The sequence below is a fragment of the Delphinapterus leucas genome, chromosome 13, assembly GCF_059928025.1.
Source record: "Delphinapterus leucas isolate spDelLeu-1000000601 "Yukka" chromosome 13, BTC_Dleu_Yukka2, whole genome shotgun sequence".
In the NCBI taxonomy this organism is placed as follows: Eukaryota; Metazoa; Chordata; class Mammalia; order Artiodactyla; family Monodontidae; genus Delphinapterus; species Delphinapterus leucas.
The window spans coordinates 69162680-69178054 of record NC_143141.1 but is presented as its reverse complement, the minus strand read 5'-3'; the positions used below and the strand labels follow the sequence as shown (position 1 = coordinate 69178054).

Below are 15375 nucleotides of genomic sequence, written 5' to 3'. Positions count from 1 at the left end.
CTTCTGCTGCCAGTGTCCTTGTCCCCGCGGTGAGCCACAGCTGCCCCCTGCCTCTTCAGGAAACTCTCCAACACTAGCAGGTAGGTCTGGTTCAGTCTCCTATGGGGTCACTGCTCCTTCCCCCTGGGTCCTGATACGCACACTACTTTGTGTGTGCCCTCCAAGAGTGGAGTCTCTGCTTCCCCCAGTCCTGTCAAAGTCCTGCAATCAAATCCCACTAGCCTTCAAAGTCTGAGCCTCTGGGAATTCCTCCTCCCGTTGCCAGACCCCCAGGTTAGGAAGCCTGACCTGGGGGTCAGAACCTTCACTCCAGTGTGTGGACTTCTGTGGTATAAGTGTTCTCCAGTTTGTGAGTCACCCACTCAGCAGTTATGGGATTTGATTTTATTGTGATTGCGCCCCTCCTACTGTCTCATTATGGCTTCTCCTTGGTCTTTGGATGTGGGGTGTCTTTTTTGGTGAGTTCCAGTGTCTTCCTGTCGATGACTGTTCAGCAGTTAGTTGTGATTCCTGTGCTCTTGCAAGAGGGAGTGAGCGCACATCCTTCTACCCCGCCATCTTGAACCCATCTCCCAAGGACAGGGAGATTCTTAACTTAGATAGAGAATACACTGCAGTGTATCTATTTTTTGATCATTAAGTATACCCCATACTCACTTATCCCCCATAGTGAGGAACTCACTCTACTTCATGAAAAGATCAAGGTCACATTCAAAGAAGAGAATTTGTAATACTTTCCTTAACCCTGGCCCAGATATATGGTAATGAATAAAGCCATAGTAATAATCATCAACTCTCACCATTAATCCTGTTCCTACACACTTCTCTTGCTAACAGAATCTATAACTCTACATGTATGTGGCAACAGGTTCCAGTAAGGAATCACTCACAATAAAGGAGGCTTCGCTAAGGGAACGGCTACGTTTTTTTCTTTAGTGGTTCTGCATAACAGCCAGAAAAGCAATGAAAATTTGAGCTCTACAGATATTTGAATATACATCATAAAAGTGTGTCTAAGTCAGTCTTTTCAGAGTTCTTAAAACCTTTAATACAAAGTCATCCCTGCTAGGTGTTACAGGTAACTCCTGATTCTCAATGTAACTTCTCATGAAAACAAATACAAAATTATACTATTATTATATATTATATATATATATAATTATATCTATAATTTGTCATTAGGCTGAAACCATACCTCTAAAAACTGATCTTTCTTTTAACATAGAGTACTTTTGCTTCTCCCTTTACACCTACACAGCAGATCCTTTGCATCAGCAACTTCAGCTCCTAACCTACCAGAATTTCTCTGCCCCTCAGAGAGCTGCAATTAAATGAGGATGCAAGGTCACACTGTCCACAATCATTCACTAGTTAAGTGACAGTTTCCCATACAGCAACCTTGCAGTGTGGTATGATTTAAATTCCTACCTCAGGAAAATTACTAATCACTACATCACATGGACTTTCACTTATATCAACTATGAATGCCAAGAGTCTACTAAACATCCTATGAGAGGCTTTTCATCAAAGTGGATATAGGGAATAATAAACACTTACTTGAATTCAACAAAGTCAGATTTCCGTAGTCCTAATTCTACTGAATAGCAGGAAAAACGCAAAATAAAAGACTGCCCTAGATGAAATGAGAAGATTAGACCAGATGAAATGAGATCTCCTCCAGCAATAAGCAAAGTTTGCAACCTTAAGTTAAGATATGATCTACAAACCTAGAAACTAAATTTAAAAACACCTGTAAATGTACAGGATCAACCTGAATGACAACTGGCCCCAAACAGTTTACAGAAGCAGCAACCTCCATCTCAGTTTTATTTTGCTGCACCTAGCCTTTTATTCTTTTCTTTCACAGGCACTGCTCAATGGCCCTAAAGATTCCTGCTTCGATAAAAAAATCAGTAAATGATTATATCCAAGAAATATTCAGGTAAAACAGTCATTATTTAGAATATTTTATTTTTACAAATGGAATCTCACAAACATTAAGCAAACAATATTATGAGCTAAAAAGTCAAGTAAGGGGCTTCCCTGGTGGCGCAGTGGTTGAGAGTCCGCCTGCCAATGCAGGGGACGCGGGTTCGTGCCCCAGTCCGGGAGGATCCCGCGTGCCGCGGAGCGGCTGGGCCCGTGAGCCATGGCCGCTGGGCCTGCGCGTCCGGAGCCTGTGCTCCGCGGAGGGAGAGGCCACAGCAGTGAGAGGCCCGCGTGCCGCAAAAAAAAAAAAGTCAAGTAAGAATAAACTAACCACAATGTTACATATTGAGAGTTTTTTTTTTACTGCTAGAGTATATATGATTTGAGATATTGCCATGAATAACCTACCAGTCCTTCTTACTATTAACAAGACTGGGAAAGTCTTGATGGTTTCTACCAGATTTAGCTCGAACTCTATGCTAATGCAAGGAGCCTGTCTTCTGGCCTATCATTCACACAGGGCACATCTGCTTTCACTATGTAAAAGGAAGTGAGACAAAACCAAAACCAAGCCAAACAAGTACACAACACAACACAGAACGCACTATGAGACTGTTTAGAAGATTGTTTGCTAACATGAACAAGGACTGCAAATCTCCAGTAACGATTAAGTTAACTAGATAATTTATGAAGATTGTCTCATGACATGTACTGGTAGAGCTCTACAGGTATGCTTCACTATATACAACCTGGTCTTCTATATAAATGTTTCTCAGTTTTTAAATTTTTCAAACAGGTTTTTATACTAAAGGTATAATGTACACAGTAAAAAAAAGTCAAACTGTAATAAAAGGTACACAACAAAAAGTGAAAGTATCCTTTATTCCATACTATTCCTACTTGGTTAACTACTAAGAAATCAAATTCTGCTTTAAATGTATGGCCTTCAATATACATTGTCTGTGCTTGACAGTAAAAAATAATTTCATCATGTAAATTAAGCCCCTTCCACAATTGTCTGCTTATATTTTTATATTCAATAAGATGTTTCTTAAGTGATGTATACCTGTACAGCTCCATTCTAAGGGTTGCTGAGTTATTGCTGAATACTGCAAGATAAACAACAATTTTGGCATCAAGGTAACTGGCAGTCATGGTAAGAAGTCTTCTGGAACTCCTAGCTCATGAGATCATTTCAATATATATCCCAAGGCCACATACTGTCTCCTGTGCCTCAATATAAGTTAGATAGTTCCAAACGCAACCAAAGGATATTTTTTAGTCAAATTAAATTTTTTTGAATCCCTCTCCCAAATGTGCCTGGTTATGTTACATAGATTAGAATTCATTAAAATTGATCAACAGTTGGTTTATGGGTCAATATTTAATCTTTTTTTTGTTTTGTTTTGGTTTGGTTTTTTGCGGTACGCGGGCCTCTCACTGTTGTGGCCTCTCCCGTTGCAGAGCACAGGCTCCGGACGCACAGGCCCAGCGGCCATGGCTCACAGGCCCAGCCACTCCACGGCATGTGGGATCTTCCCAGACCGAGGCACGAACCCGCGTCCCCTGCGTCGGCAGGCGGACTTTCAACCACTGCGCCACCAGGGAAGCCCTAATCTTTTAATAACATCAACAATAAATGACAGTATTCTATTTAATCTACATCCATATAAAAATAAGCAAACTGTTTAAGCATTTTCAGAAGTGTGCTATCTAGGTTCTGAGTTTGTTTTTTTAAGGTTGCCCTCATATGATTTATTCCTATGAAGGCAAAATCTAAGAAAAGGTGGTCCCAGAGAGCTAGAATTTATAAAATTTTAAAAGTATGTTTTTGATTTGAAATAAAAGTAGAAATCTTAAAATTTTAAGTTGTCTAATTACTATATAAGCTCGTTCTTACAAAGACACTTTTGTGCCTATATAACAAGAAAATATTTGTTGTTGCTTTTCTACCTTAAAAAAAAAAAGGAGGGTTTCCCTGGTGGCGCAGTGGTTGAGAGTCCGCCTGCCAATGCAGGGGACACGGGTTCATGCCCCGGTCAGGGAAGATCCCACATGCCGCGGAGCGGCTGGGCCCGTGAGCCATGGCCGCTGAGCCTGCGCATCTGGAGCCTGTGCTCCACAGCGGGAGAGGCCACAACAGTGAGAGGCCCACTTACCGCAAAAAAAAAAACAGGTAACTCTGGAAAGGAAAATATAATAAGATGAACTTGACTATATTTAAAGTTTTCATATATTAACAAAGTAGAAATTGCCTATATATACATAAACATAACTACAAAGTCACTATATAGCAGAAACATGCACACCAAGGCCAAAACTATTTTCAAATATTCATTTTAAAACCTAAGGTAACTTGGAAATCTTTTACAAATTAATATATTTGTAACGTAGAATCAAACATTTCATTTCCAAGGGCATTTCCAAACATTTCAATTTAAAACTAACTACAAGAAGCAAACAAGTCTAGTTACTTTTTCATGAATAACTAACCTCATTTTAATTTTATGTTGATTCAGCTCAGCTCCCACATTTAGAGTAAGTTTTAACTAGGAAGGTAGTATACCATAATAGTCAAATACCAGCAAAGTAATGGGAATGACAATAGAACACATCTCATGAGATGTTATAAAGAGATGATTACTAATCCACTGTTTCTCACCCAACCAAGGATCTCACCTATACAAACTTCCCAACTTATCCTTGCATCAATTTTTCTTTCTCTACTAGATCATGTCATCAACATTATAAACACTTTAATATCTCCCACCTTCAATAAAAATTCTCCCCAACACCATATTCCCATTGCCCTACTTCCTTGATTTATAGCAAAATTTCTCAAAAAAACTATCTATACTCACTGTCTTCATTTCCCTCCTTGATTCTTTCTTGAACCCACTCCAACTGTGCTTTCATCCCCACCGCCCCACAGAAATTGTTCTTACTAAAATAACCAGCAATCTCCATAGTATCCAATTATCAATCCTCATCTTATTTGACCTCTTGGCAGAATTTGACACACCTGATCATCTTTTCCTCCCTGACACATTTTCATCCTTTTGCCTCCCAGAGACTTCACTCACTCTTGGTTTTCCTCCTTCCCCACTGGTCCTCCTTCAAAATCTCCTTTGCAAATACTCATCTTCATCGTGACCTCTAAATTAAGCTGGCTTGCCTAAGGCCTTAGTCTTTGAACCTCTTCTCTATTTTACTCCTGAGGCAACCATGTCTGATTAAAGTTACACACTTAGCTGTGTTAAGTGTGATATGCCAACACAGCCTTGCCCTTCTTCCCTGTACTCCAGATTCATATACCTAGCTGCCTCACTTGGATACCTAATAGGTATCTCAACATTAACACAGGCAGAATAAAATTTAGATTTTATATAAACACTTCAAATTCCACTCCCCACCTCCACCCTTGTTTTCTCCTTTAATTAGTACAAACCCCAATTCCATCCTTCCAATTTTCACAAGCCCAAACTTAAGAGTCATCGTTGACTTCTTCTATTTTATTGGTCCTGCCTTCCAAATACCCAGAATATACAGCTTCTCATCACCTCCACCTCTAGCTCCCAGCCAAAGGCATTATGTCATCTCTTTTCTGTACTATAGTAATAAGCCTCCGAAATTGGACTCCTTGCCCCCACAAAACAGAAAGTTCATACAGCAGCAAGAATAATCCTTTTCAAACCTAAGTCAGATCATGTCACTTTGCTGCTCAAAATTTCTCATTACTTGCCATATCACTTGGAATAAAAACCAAAGTTTGGGGCTTCCCTGGTGGTGCAGTGGTTGAGAGTCCACCTGCCGATGCAGGGGACACGGGATCATGCCCCGGTCCGGGAAGATCCCACATGCCACGGAGCGGGCCCCGCAACGGGAGAGGCCACAACAGTAGAGGCCCGCGTACCGCAAAAAAAAAAAAAAAAAAAAAAGAAGCAAAAACCAAAGTTTTTATGTTCTCCTACAAAGCCTCCCTACAATCTAGCCCCCGCAGCCTACCTCATCCACTACTCTTCTCCACACACACGCCACTCCAGCTACACTGGCCTTGCTTTTCCTCAAACACATTAAGCGTATCCTGCCCCAGAGCCTTTGTCCTTGCTTTGTCCTCAACCTGAAACCCTTTTTCCCTGGGCATCTGCATAACTTCTCTCTCACATCATTTAGACTCAACTGTTACCTTATGAGGAAGACCTTTTCTTACTATCCTATCTAAACTAGCAACTCCCTACCCATACTGTCACTCTCAATCTTCTTATCTGCTTTATTTTTCTTAGCACCCATCAGCACCTGACACAGAATATAATTATTTATTTACTGTCTGTCTTCCCCAAATACTAAAAGGCAAGCACTACGAGAGTAGTGATTTTGTTTTATTCAAAGAGCAGCACAAAGAAGAGTATCTGGCATTTAGCCTGGTAGATATTTGCTGAATAACAAAATAAGTAATAGCAAGTCATTATGCTAAAAGTTTTATAAAGATTAGCTCATTTAATCTTTGGAAAAACTATATGAAAGTAATATTATTATTCCAATTTTACCAAGGAGACAAAGGCACAAGAGATTAAATAACTTATGTGTCACAGTTGGAAAGTAGTATAGTCAGCTTCCTGAATCTTTTAAACGAGATGAAGTTAGATCATACAAATGGAGTATTTAACAAAAAGTGTGGCACAAAAAATACATAACATTTATGGAATACTTATTATGTGCCAAACATTAATGTAAGCTTTTTATGTGTATTTACTTATTTAATTCTCATATTGTTTAATAAGTGGTTGCTATTATTTTTACTATTTACTATTTATCAAGGTACCAACCTGAACTCAACAGAAGTCACATAAAAGATGCTGCTGTGACAGAAATAGTACAAACTCCAACATTTACCAAATCAAAATTAACTGAATTCACATCATACACAGACACATAGTTAACTGTATGTTTGGTAGCCTGTAGTTCTCAAAAAGCCCTCTAACATAGACAAAATAGTCACAGATTTTCTTCATTAAAAAAAAAAAAAATCCACCCCTCCCCTAAAAATCTGGCTGCTACTCCATACTGCACCATATTATGTTTAATCCATTTTTTATTATAAGTTTAAAATTATGTGATTAAAGTAGATCTTTTCAATGTTTAAAACAGAACTTACTCATTTGTACCAAATACTACTGAAATCACCAAGTTTATCTAATGCAAACAACTCTGTTTTAAAAGTCAGTTTTATTACCAAAAGTAAATTTTGATATTTCTGCATCTGAGAAAATAAAGTAGCCAATTCCTTTATCCTTGAGTTAAAGTGAAAGCCACAGGAATCATGAAATTTAGTGAATATAACTTCTTCAGTTCAACACAGCATTTGATTTTTAATTTTTAATTCAATCCGTAGATACCCATTCTTTATTAATAATTAACATATGAAAGATTCTGGGTAAAGACCCTTAAAACTTACGGTGCAATAATGGCTCTAGCAGGTCTTTTTGTGGACTGTACTTGTGAAAGCCAACCTTCTAGCTGTGCATTCAGTTGCGGTCCTATAAAAAGAGAAAGAGAGAAACAGGAGTGAGCAAAGCAATACAGTACTAATAACCATACATGACACAAAGTCCTCACTGAACCTATTTGGAACTAAAATAGCTTAATGGGCAGTGGATCATCATTTTGGATGTTAATGTTTGAAACTTAACCAACTACAAAGTTTCTAGTAGCAAGCCATGTGATAAAGAGAAGCACTGATTCAACAAAATTTGCTTTTATCCATCCACTTATTTATTTACAACCATCTTCAATCAAGAACAATACAATCTACAATTTGAGGCAATGATCAAACAAAATGAAACAAGAAAGAGAAAAATATAGTATATGAAAAGAAAATAACTGAATATATTTTAGAGTACCAAAACCTGCCTTAATCACTAAAATCACATCCATGGAGTGATCATTACCACACTCAAAGATCTTTCCTGCCATCCACTCCAGCCCCCTATTCCCATCACCATATCAATAACCAGTGTAACTACACCACCTCAAAAACCTCAATTTCAAGCATCCCACTCTCTTCACTTCCTATCATTCCAGTTCACGTCTAGAAATCTGTTGGAGTCACTTTTCCAACTGTCCTTCATCCTCTCTTCTCCACTTTTTATACCCATCCTGAGATTTGATGATCCATCACTATAACCACTCCCTTGCCTGTGGCCTCCCTCCTTTGCTCCTCCTCTTTCTCCAGTGTAGTCAAATCATAGTTGAAACCAACCTTCCACTTAACAAAGCACCTCCATCTGAAGAGCTGAATGAGACTGTAAAGAAACACAACCATATGAACTTTGAAATTATACTCATAAATTACAGCAGATCCTTAGCAAACAAAGCCCAGAAATCATACCACAACAACCTAGTGAATTTGCTCACCTATCTTTAAGATAGAGAGTTACTTCATATAGCTTCTCTTTTTACCTTAAACCATCATCCCCTTCCCATTCCCAACAGGTGATCAAACTTTTCATTTCGTTAAGGAAAAACAAGCAGAATAACCAACCATCCTGGCTGCTCAGGACTTTGCCAGTTTTAGCACTGGAAGTCCTGCATCCTGGGAAACCTCCCAGTCTCAGGCAAACCTGAATGTTAGTCGCCCTAAATTCAGAAGAGAACTACTTCCTCTTCCCACCATTTATTCTGCTTTCCCTCCTGTTTCAACAAATTGTCCTTGCTCCTATCAAAAGCCAAACAAATTACTTCTGCACTGGATCTCACTTTGTTTTTCACACTCAAGGACTCTGCTCTTAGAACTGTCCTTGTCTCCTGCACTAACTTTTCCCTTTTTACTAGATCATTATCATTACCATGCAAATATGCAATACTAGCAAATTGATTTCCCCCCAACTACTGCCCCCTTTTTCTCTGGCTCTCTCTTTTTAAACTTTTAATAAAAAAATATTCAAACATTACAAAAGAACCTAGATAATAATATAACAAACACTCATGGATTGACAGCCCAAATAAATTAAACCTTAACATTCTATCTTATTTACTTAAGATCTTCTTTTATTAAGAAATAAAATACTGGACTTCCCTAGTGGTCCAGTGGTTAAGAATCTGCCTGCCAGTGCAGGGGACACGGGTTCAATCCCTGGTCCGGGAAGATCCCATATGCCGCGGAGCAACTAAACCTGTGCGCCACAACTACTGAGTCCACGCTCTAGAGCCCGCGAGTCACAACTACTGAGCCCACATGCCTAGAGCCTGTGCTCTGCAACAAGAGAAGCCACCGCAATGAGAAGCCCATGCGCCAGGGAAGTCCCAAAAATTCTTTTAAAAATAAAATAAAAACTAAAATAAAAATTAAAGGGGGGCTTCCCTGGTGGCGCAGTGGTTGAGAGTCCGCCTGCCGATGCAGGGGACACGGGTTCATGCCCCGGTCCGGGAAGATCCCACGTGCCGCGGAGCAGCTGGGCCCGTGAGCCATGGCCGCTGAGCCTGCGCGTCCGGAGCCTGTGCTCCGTTGCAACGGGAGAGGCCACAACAGTGAGAGGTCCGCATACAGCAAAAAAATAAATAAATAAAAAATTAAAGGGACTTTCCTGGTGGCACAGTGGTTAAGAATCTGCCTGCCAATGCAGGGGACACAGGTTCAAGCCCTGGTCCGGGAAGATCCCACATGCCACGGAGCAACTAAGCCCGTGTGCCACAACTATTGAGCCTGTGCTCTAGAGCCCACGAGTCACAACTACTGAGCCCGTGAGCCACAACTACTGAGTCCACGTGCCACAACTGCTGACGCCCACGCGCCTAGAGCCAGTGCTCCACAACAAGAGAAGCCACTGCAGTGAGAAGTCCGTGCACCACAATGATGAGTGGCCCCCGCTCACCGCAACTGGAGAAAGCCCACATGATGCAACAAGGACCCAACGCAGCCATAAATAAATAAATACGTTTATTAAAAATAAAAACTTTCTAAAATTTAAATTTAAAAAAAAGCTAAATAAGCCTCTAATCAGCAACTCAGGACCATCTTTCTCAAGGACCCAAAAGCCATCTTCTTTGAAATGTGATAATCAAGGGAGATAGTGCCCCTTTCTGCCAGTTTCTGTGGGATAAGAACTAACTTCAGAGGGCCACCTAGCCCCAAGTTGCAAAATTACCTCCTGTCATAAAAACATGTAAGATTAGTTTTCCTTTGGATAAAGCAATTAGCTAATACATATGGTCACCTCAATTACCAAGTGAATTTAGGATGAACTATGTGTGACAAATGTTTCTATCAAGTCCTCTTACTTGAACGCTACTCATAATTTATCTTGAGAATATGCATATAATGGGTTTTATCTGCTTAGCTAAATAAAAGGATAAGCACTCTTCACCTCTTTGCAATCTATTAGCAGATAGCCGGTGACGTGCATCATATTGTAGCTTAATGCTTAGTCAAAAATAAAATTTTCTTTCTCTTCTACCTTTGAAGAGAAGTTTTCTGAGATGGCAGGAGGTTTTGGTTTAAATTATATTTCTCCAACATCAGCAATGGCTCAAAATTCCCATTTCCCTACATCCTTACCAACATCTGATACTGTCAGAATTTTTCATTTTTGCCAATTTGATATGGGTATGAAATCATACCCCTTTGTTTCTTCTAATTTGTACTTGCCAAATATCCATTGAGATGAAGCATTTACAGATTTGGAAATTCTGTGTTTAGGACTATATACAAAAACAAGTCGAGTTTATAAATGGCTAGCCCATCTATAAACTGCTAAAGTACAAAAAAGGTCCGATTCAGCAATCAAATGATGTACTTTATTTTCAAAACTTAGATTTAAGAACAGTTACCAAAAAACTTATATTAAATAATTTCATTACTAATTCAAGGAAAAATGGTTCCTAATTTCAAAGTAAATTAAAATTTTAGCTTCCTAATAAATTTCATGTTAACTTAAAATAAGTATTTCCATGTCACAGGAAGTTTACAAAACAAATTTAAAACGAAATAAAACAAAGAAAACAATATCTCCCAATTCAGCAAACCTACTGCCACCAACTTCACTGGTTTTAAGCACTAAACCAAGCTTTCTTAACAGTCCTTCTGTAAAAGAACCAGTTTCTTCATAAGGATCCTAAGGTAAAAGTCAAACTCCAAGTTTCTCCATTATTTTTAAGTAAGATAACTGAGTGTATCTATTTATTACAAATGGCTGCTTAACTGTTGATCTGTAAAGTGTCAAATAAAAAATAAATTTGCATTCTTCCACAGAAGCTGATACTTGGCAATATGGCATCCTTAATACATGAAGGTGATGTAGAATGCGTGCTTTCTTTCTCAAATATCGCTGAATTTGAAGGCACACTGATGAATGGAAAAAAATCAGTCAAAAGGAAAAATCCTAGCAAAACTACTTCATGGTTGTATGACCTTGCCCTGAGAGGAATAAATGGGCATGTACCCCTTTGGATAAACAGTAAAAGTAGGTTCCCAAAGGATCAATGCTAAGGTATTTCCTTAAGAAACAGACAATAAATAATGTGCTGTAGGCAAGTCAGTACACTTCTATTTGAGTCCCAATTAAATCAAACAATATTTCACAAAAAAGTTTATTTGCATAGTGACAAAACCACAAAGATACTAAACACACACACACATTTTCAGGAATTCCTATGCAACTAATTAACAGATCCATTCTAAAATACGGTAATTAAGCAAGCCAAATAGATTTTTAACTCTCTTTAGTCTGCTCCTCCTATTCCTCTTCGGAGAGAAAAAAAATTCAACAGCCTCCTGACTCTGAAAAAAATCATGTGTTCTATAAACTGTTCTCAAAAAATGTGCAATGGAACCACCTGAGGATCTCATTAAAATACTAATTATGGGGGGCTTCCCTGGTGGCGCAGTGGTTGAGAGTCTGCCTGCTGATGCAGGGGACACGGGTTCGTGCCCCGGTCCAGGAAGATCCCACATGCCGCGGTGGCAGAGGCCACAACAGTGAGAGGCTTGCGTACCGCAAAAAGAAAAAAAAAAAAAAAAAAAATACGAATTATGATTCTGTAGGTCTGGAGTGGGGCCTGAGATCCTTCATTTCTAATATGTTCTGCAAGTAACAGCAACATTTGCTGGCCTATAGACCACACTCCAATAGCAAGTCTAGATCAACGGTGGCCAACCAAAAAAGGGACTTGGACCACAAAGACTCCACAAAACTATATGCATAACAAGTTTTACCTAAAGATAAAATAAATCTCTAGATAAATGTAAGATCTATCAATTACAGATTAAGAAATACATATTCATTTAACAGTGGTAATGAAACTTCTTTTACCTTTTTTAAATCATCTATTTTGTCAATCAACAGATAGTAAAGAATAATTACTGTCCTCTAGGAAATTCCATACTTTCTAACATGAAGTAGGTTCCTTAAAAAGAGGAAAGTAGAGAAGAAGAACTACAATCCTGCAGCCTGTGGAACGAAAACCACATTCACAGAAAGACAGACAAGATGAAAGGCAGAGGGCTATGTACCAGATGAAGAACAAGATAAAACCCCAGAAAAACAACTAATTGAAGTGGAGACAGGCAACCTTCCAGAAACAGAATTCAGAATAATGATAGTGAACATGATCCAGGACCTTGAAAAAGAATGGAGGGAAAGATCGAGAAGATGCAAGAAATGTTTAAGAAAGACCTAGAAGAATTCAAGAACAAACACCTAGAAGAATTAAAGAACAAACAAACAGAGAAGAACAATACAATAACTGAGATGGAAAATACACTAGAAGGAATCAATAGCAGAATAACTGAGACAGAAGAATGGATAAGTGACCTGGAAAACAGAAGGGTGGAAATCACTGCCAAGGAACAGAATAAAGAAAAAAGTATGAAAAGAAATGAAGACAGCCTAAGAGACCTCTGGGACAACATGAAACTCAACAATATTCACATTATAGGGGTCCCAGAAGGAGAAGAGAAAGAAAGGACCCAAGAAAATATTTGAAGAGATTATAGTGGAAAACTTCCCTAACATGGGAAAGGAAATACCCACCCATGTCCAGGAAGCACAAAGTTCCAGGCAGGATAAACCCAAGGAGAAACGCCAAGAAACACAGTAATCAAACTGACGAAAATTAAAGACAAAGAAAAATTATTGAAAGCAACAAGGGAAAAATGATAAATAACATACAAGGGAACTCCCATAATGTTAAGAGCTGATTTCTCAGCAGAAACTCTACAAGCCAGAAGGGAGTGGCATAATATATTTAAAGTGATGATAGGGAAGAACCTATGACCAAGATTACCCTACCCAGCAAGGATCTCATTCAGTTTCAACAGAGAAATCAAAAGCTTTACAGACAAGCAAAAGCTAAGAGAATTCAGCAGCACCAAACCAGCTCTAAAGCTACAACAAATGCTAAAGGAACTTCTCTAAGTATAAAACACAAGAGAAGAAAAGGACCCACAAAAACAAAGCCAAAACAATTAAGAAAATGGTCATAGGAACATACATATTGATAATCACCTTAACTGTGAATGGATTAAATGCTCCAACCAAAAGACACAGGCAGGCTGAATGGATACAAAAACAAGACCCATATATATGCTGTCTACAAGAGACCCACTTCAGACCTACAGACACATACACACTGAAAGTGAGGGGATGGCGAAAGATATTCCATGCAAATGGAAATCAAAAGAAAGCTGGAGTAGCAATACTCATATCAGATAAAATAAACTTTAAAGAATGTAACAAGAGACAAGGAAGGACACAACATAATGATCAAGGGATCAATTCAAGAAAAAGATATAAGTTATAAACATATATTCACCCAACATAGGACCACCTCAATACATAGGGCAACTGCCAACAGCTATAAAAGAGGAAATAGACAGTAACACAATAATAGTGGGGGACTTTTAACACCTCACTTACACCAGTGAACAGATCATCCAGACAGAAAATTAATAAGGAAACACAAGCTTTAAATGACACAACAGACCAGATAGATTTAATTGATATTTATAGGACATTCCATCCAAAAACAGCAGATGACACTTTCTTCTCAAGTGCACACAAAACATTCTCCAGGATAGATCACATCTTGGGTCACAAATAAAGCCTTGGAAAATTTAAGAAAATTGAAATCATATCAAGCATCTTTTCTGACCACAACGCTATGAGATTAGAAATAAACTACAGGAGAAAAAACGTAAAAAAGACAAACACATGGAGGCTAAACAAAATGTTACTAAATAACCAAGAGATCACTGAAGAAATCAAGGAGAAAATCAAAAAATACCTAGAGATAAATGACAACGAAAACATGACAATCCAAAACCTATGGGATGCAGCAAAACAGTTCGAAGAGGGAAGTTTATAGCAATACAATCCTACCTCAAGAAACAAGAAAAATCTCAAAGAAACAATCTAAACTTACACCAAAAGGAACCAGAGAAAGAAGAACAAACAAAACCCAAAGTTAGTAGAAGGAAAGAAAACATAAAGATCAGAGCAAAAATAAATGAAATAGAAACAAAGCAGTAGCAAAGATAATAAAACTAAAGCTTGGTTCTTTGAGAAGATAAACAAAATTAATAAACCTTTAGCCAGACTTATCAAGAAAAAGAGAGAGAAGACTCAAATCAATAAAATTAGAAATGAAAAATGAGAAGTTAAAACAGACACTGCAGAAGTACAAAGCATCCGAAGAGACTACTACAAGCAAATGTATGCCAATAAAATGGACAACTTGGAAGAAATGGACAAATTCTTGGAAAGGTATAAACTTCTAAGACTGAAGCAGGAAGAAATAGAAAATATGAACAGACCAATCACAAGTAATGAAATTGAAACTATGATTAAAAATCTTCCAAGCAGTAATAAAGGCATCATCGTGATTATGAAAAAAAAAAAATCTTCCAAGAAACAAAAGTCCAGGACCAGATGGCTTCACATGTGAATTCTATCAAACATTTAGAGAAGAGCTAATGCCCATCCTTCTCAAACTCTTCCAAAATATCACAGAGGATGGAACACTCCCGATCTCATTCTACGAGGCCACCATCACCCTGATACCAAAACCGGACAAAGATGATACAAAGAAAGAAAATTACAGACCAATATCACCGATGAAGATAGATGCAAAAATCCTGAACGAAGTACTAGCAAACAGAATCCAACAACACCATGGTGTATGATTAAAAGGATCATACACCATGATCAAGTGGGATTTACCCCAGGAACGCAACGATTCTTCAATATACGCAAATCAATCAATGTGATACACCATATTAACAAATCGAAGAATAAAAACCAAATGATCATCTGAATAGATGCAGAAAAAGCTTTTGACAAAATTCCACACCCACTTATGATAAAAACTCTCCAGAAAGTGGGCACAGAGGGAACCTACCTCAACATAATAAAGGCCATATATGACAAACCCACAGCAAACATCATTCTCAAT

General features: G+C 38.3%; 1 protein-coding gene across 6 annotated transcripts in view; it reads right to left on the bottom strand.

The window, feature by feature from the left end:
• MEMO1 (mediator of cell motility 1) overlaps positions 1–15375 on the bottom strand; it is a 142316-nt gene that overhangs the window by 70700 nt on the left and 56241 nt on the right. For 4 of the 6 annotated variants that reach the window (XR_002644588.3, XM_022574134.2, XM_030762975.2 and 1 more), the window contains exon 2: positions 7385–7466. Coding sequence is in view for 3 of the 6 variants with exons in the window: in XM_022574134.2 (XP_022429842.1) it covers positions 7385–7466 (82 nt within the window). In the remaining 3 variants the exon portion in view is untranslated. Of the gene's footprint in view, positions 1–1557; positions 1634–7384; positions 7467–8188; positions 8573–15375 lie in introns of those variants that run through there. The other 2 variants (XM_089922403.1, XM_030762976.2) reach the window with 2 other exon arrangements.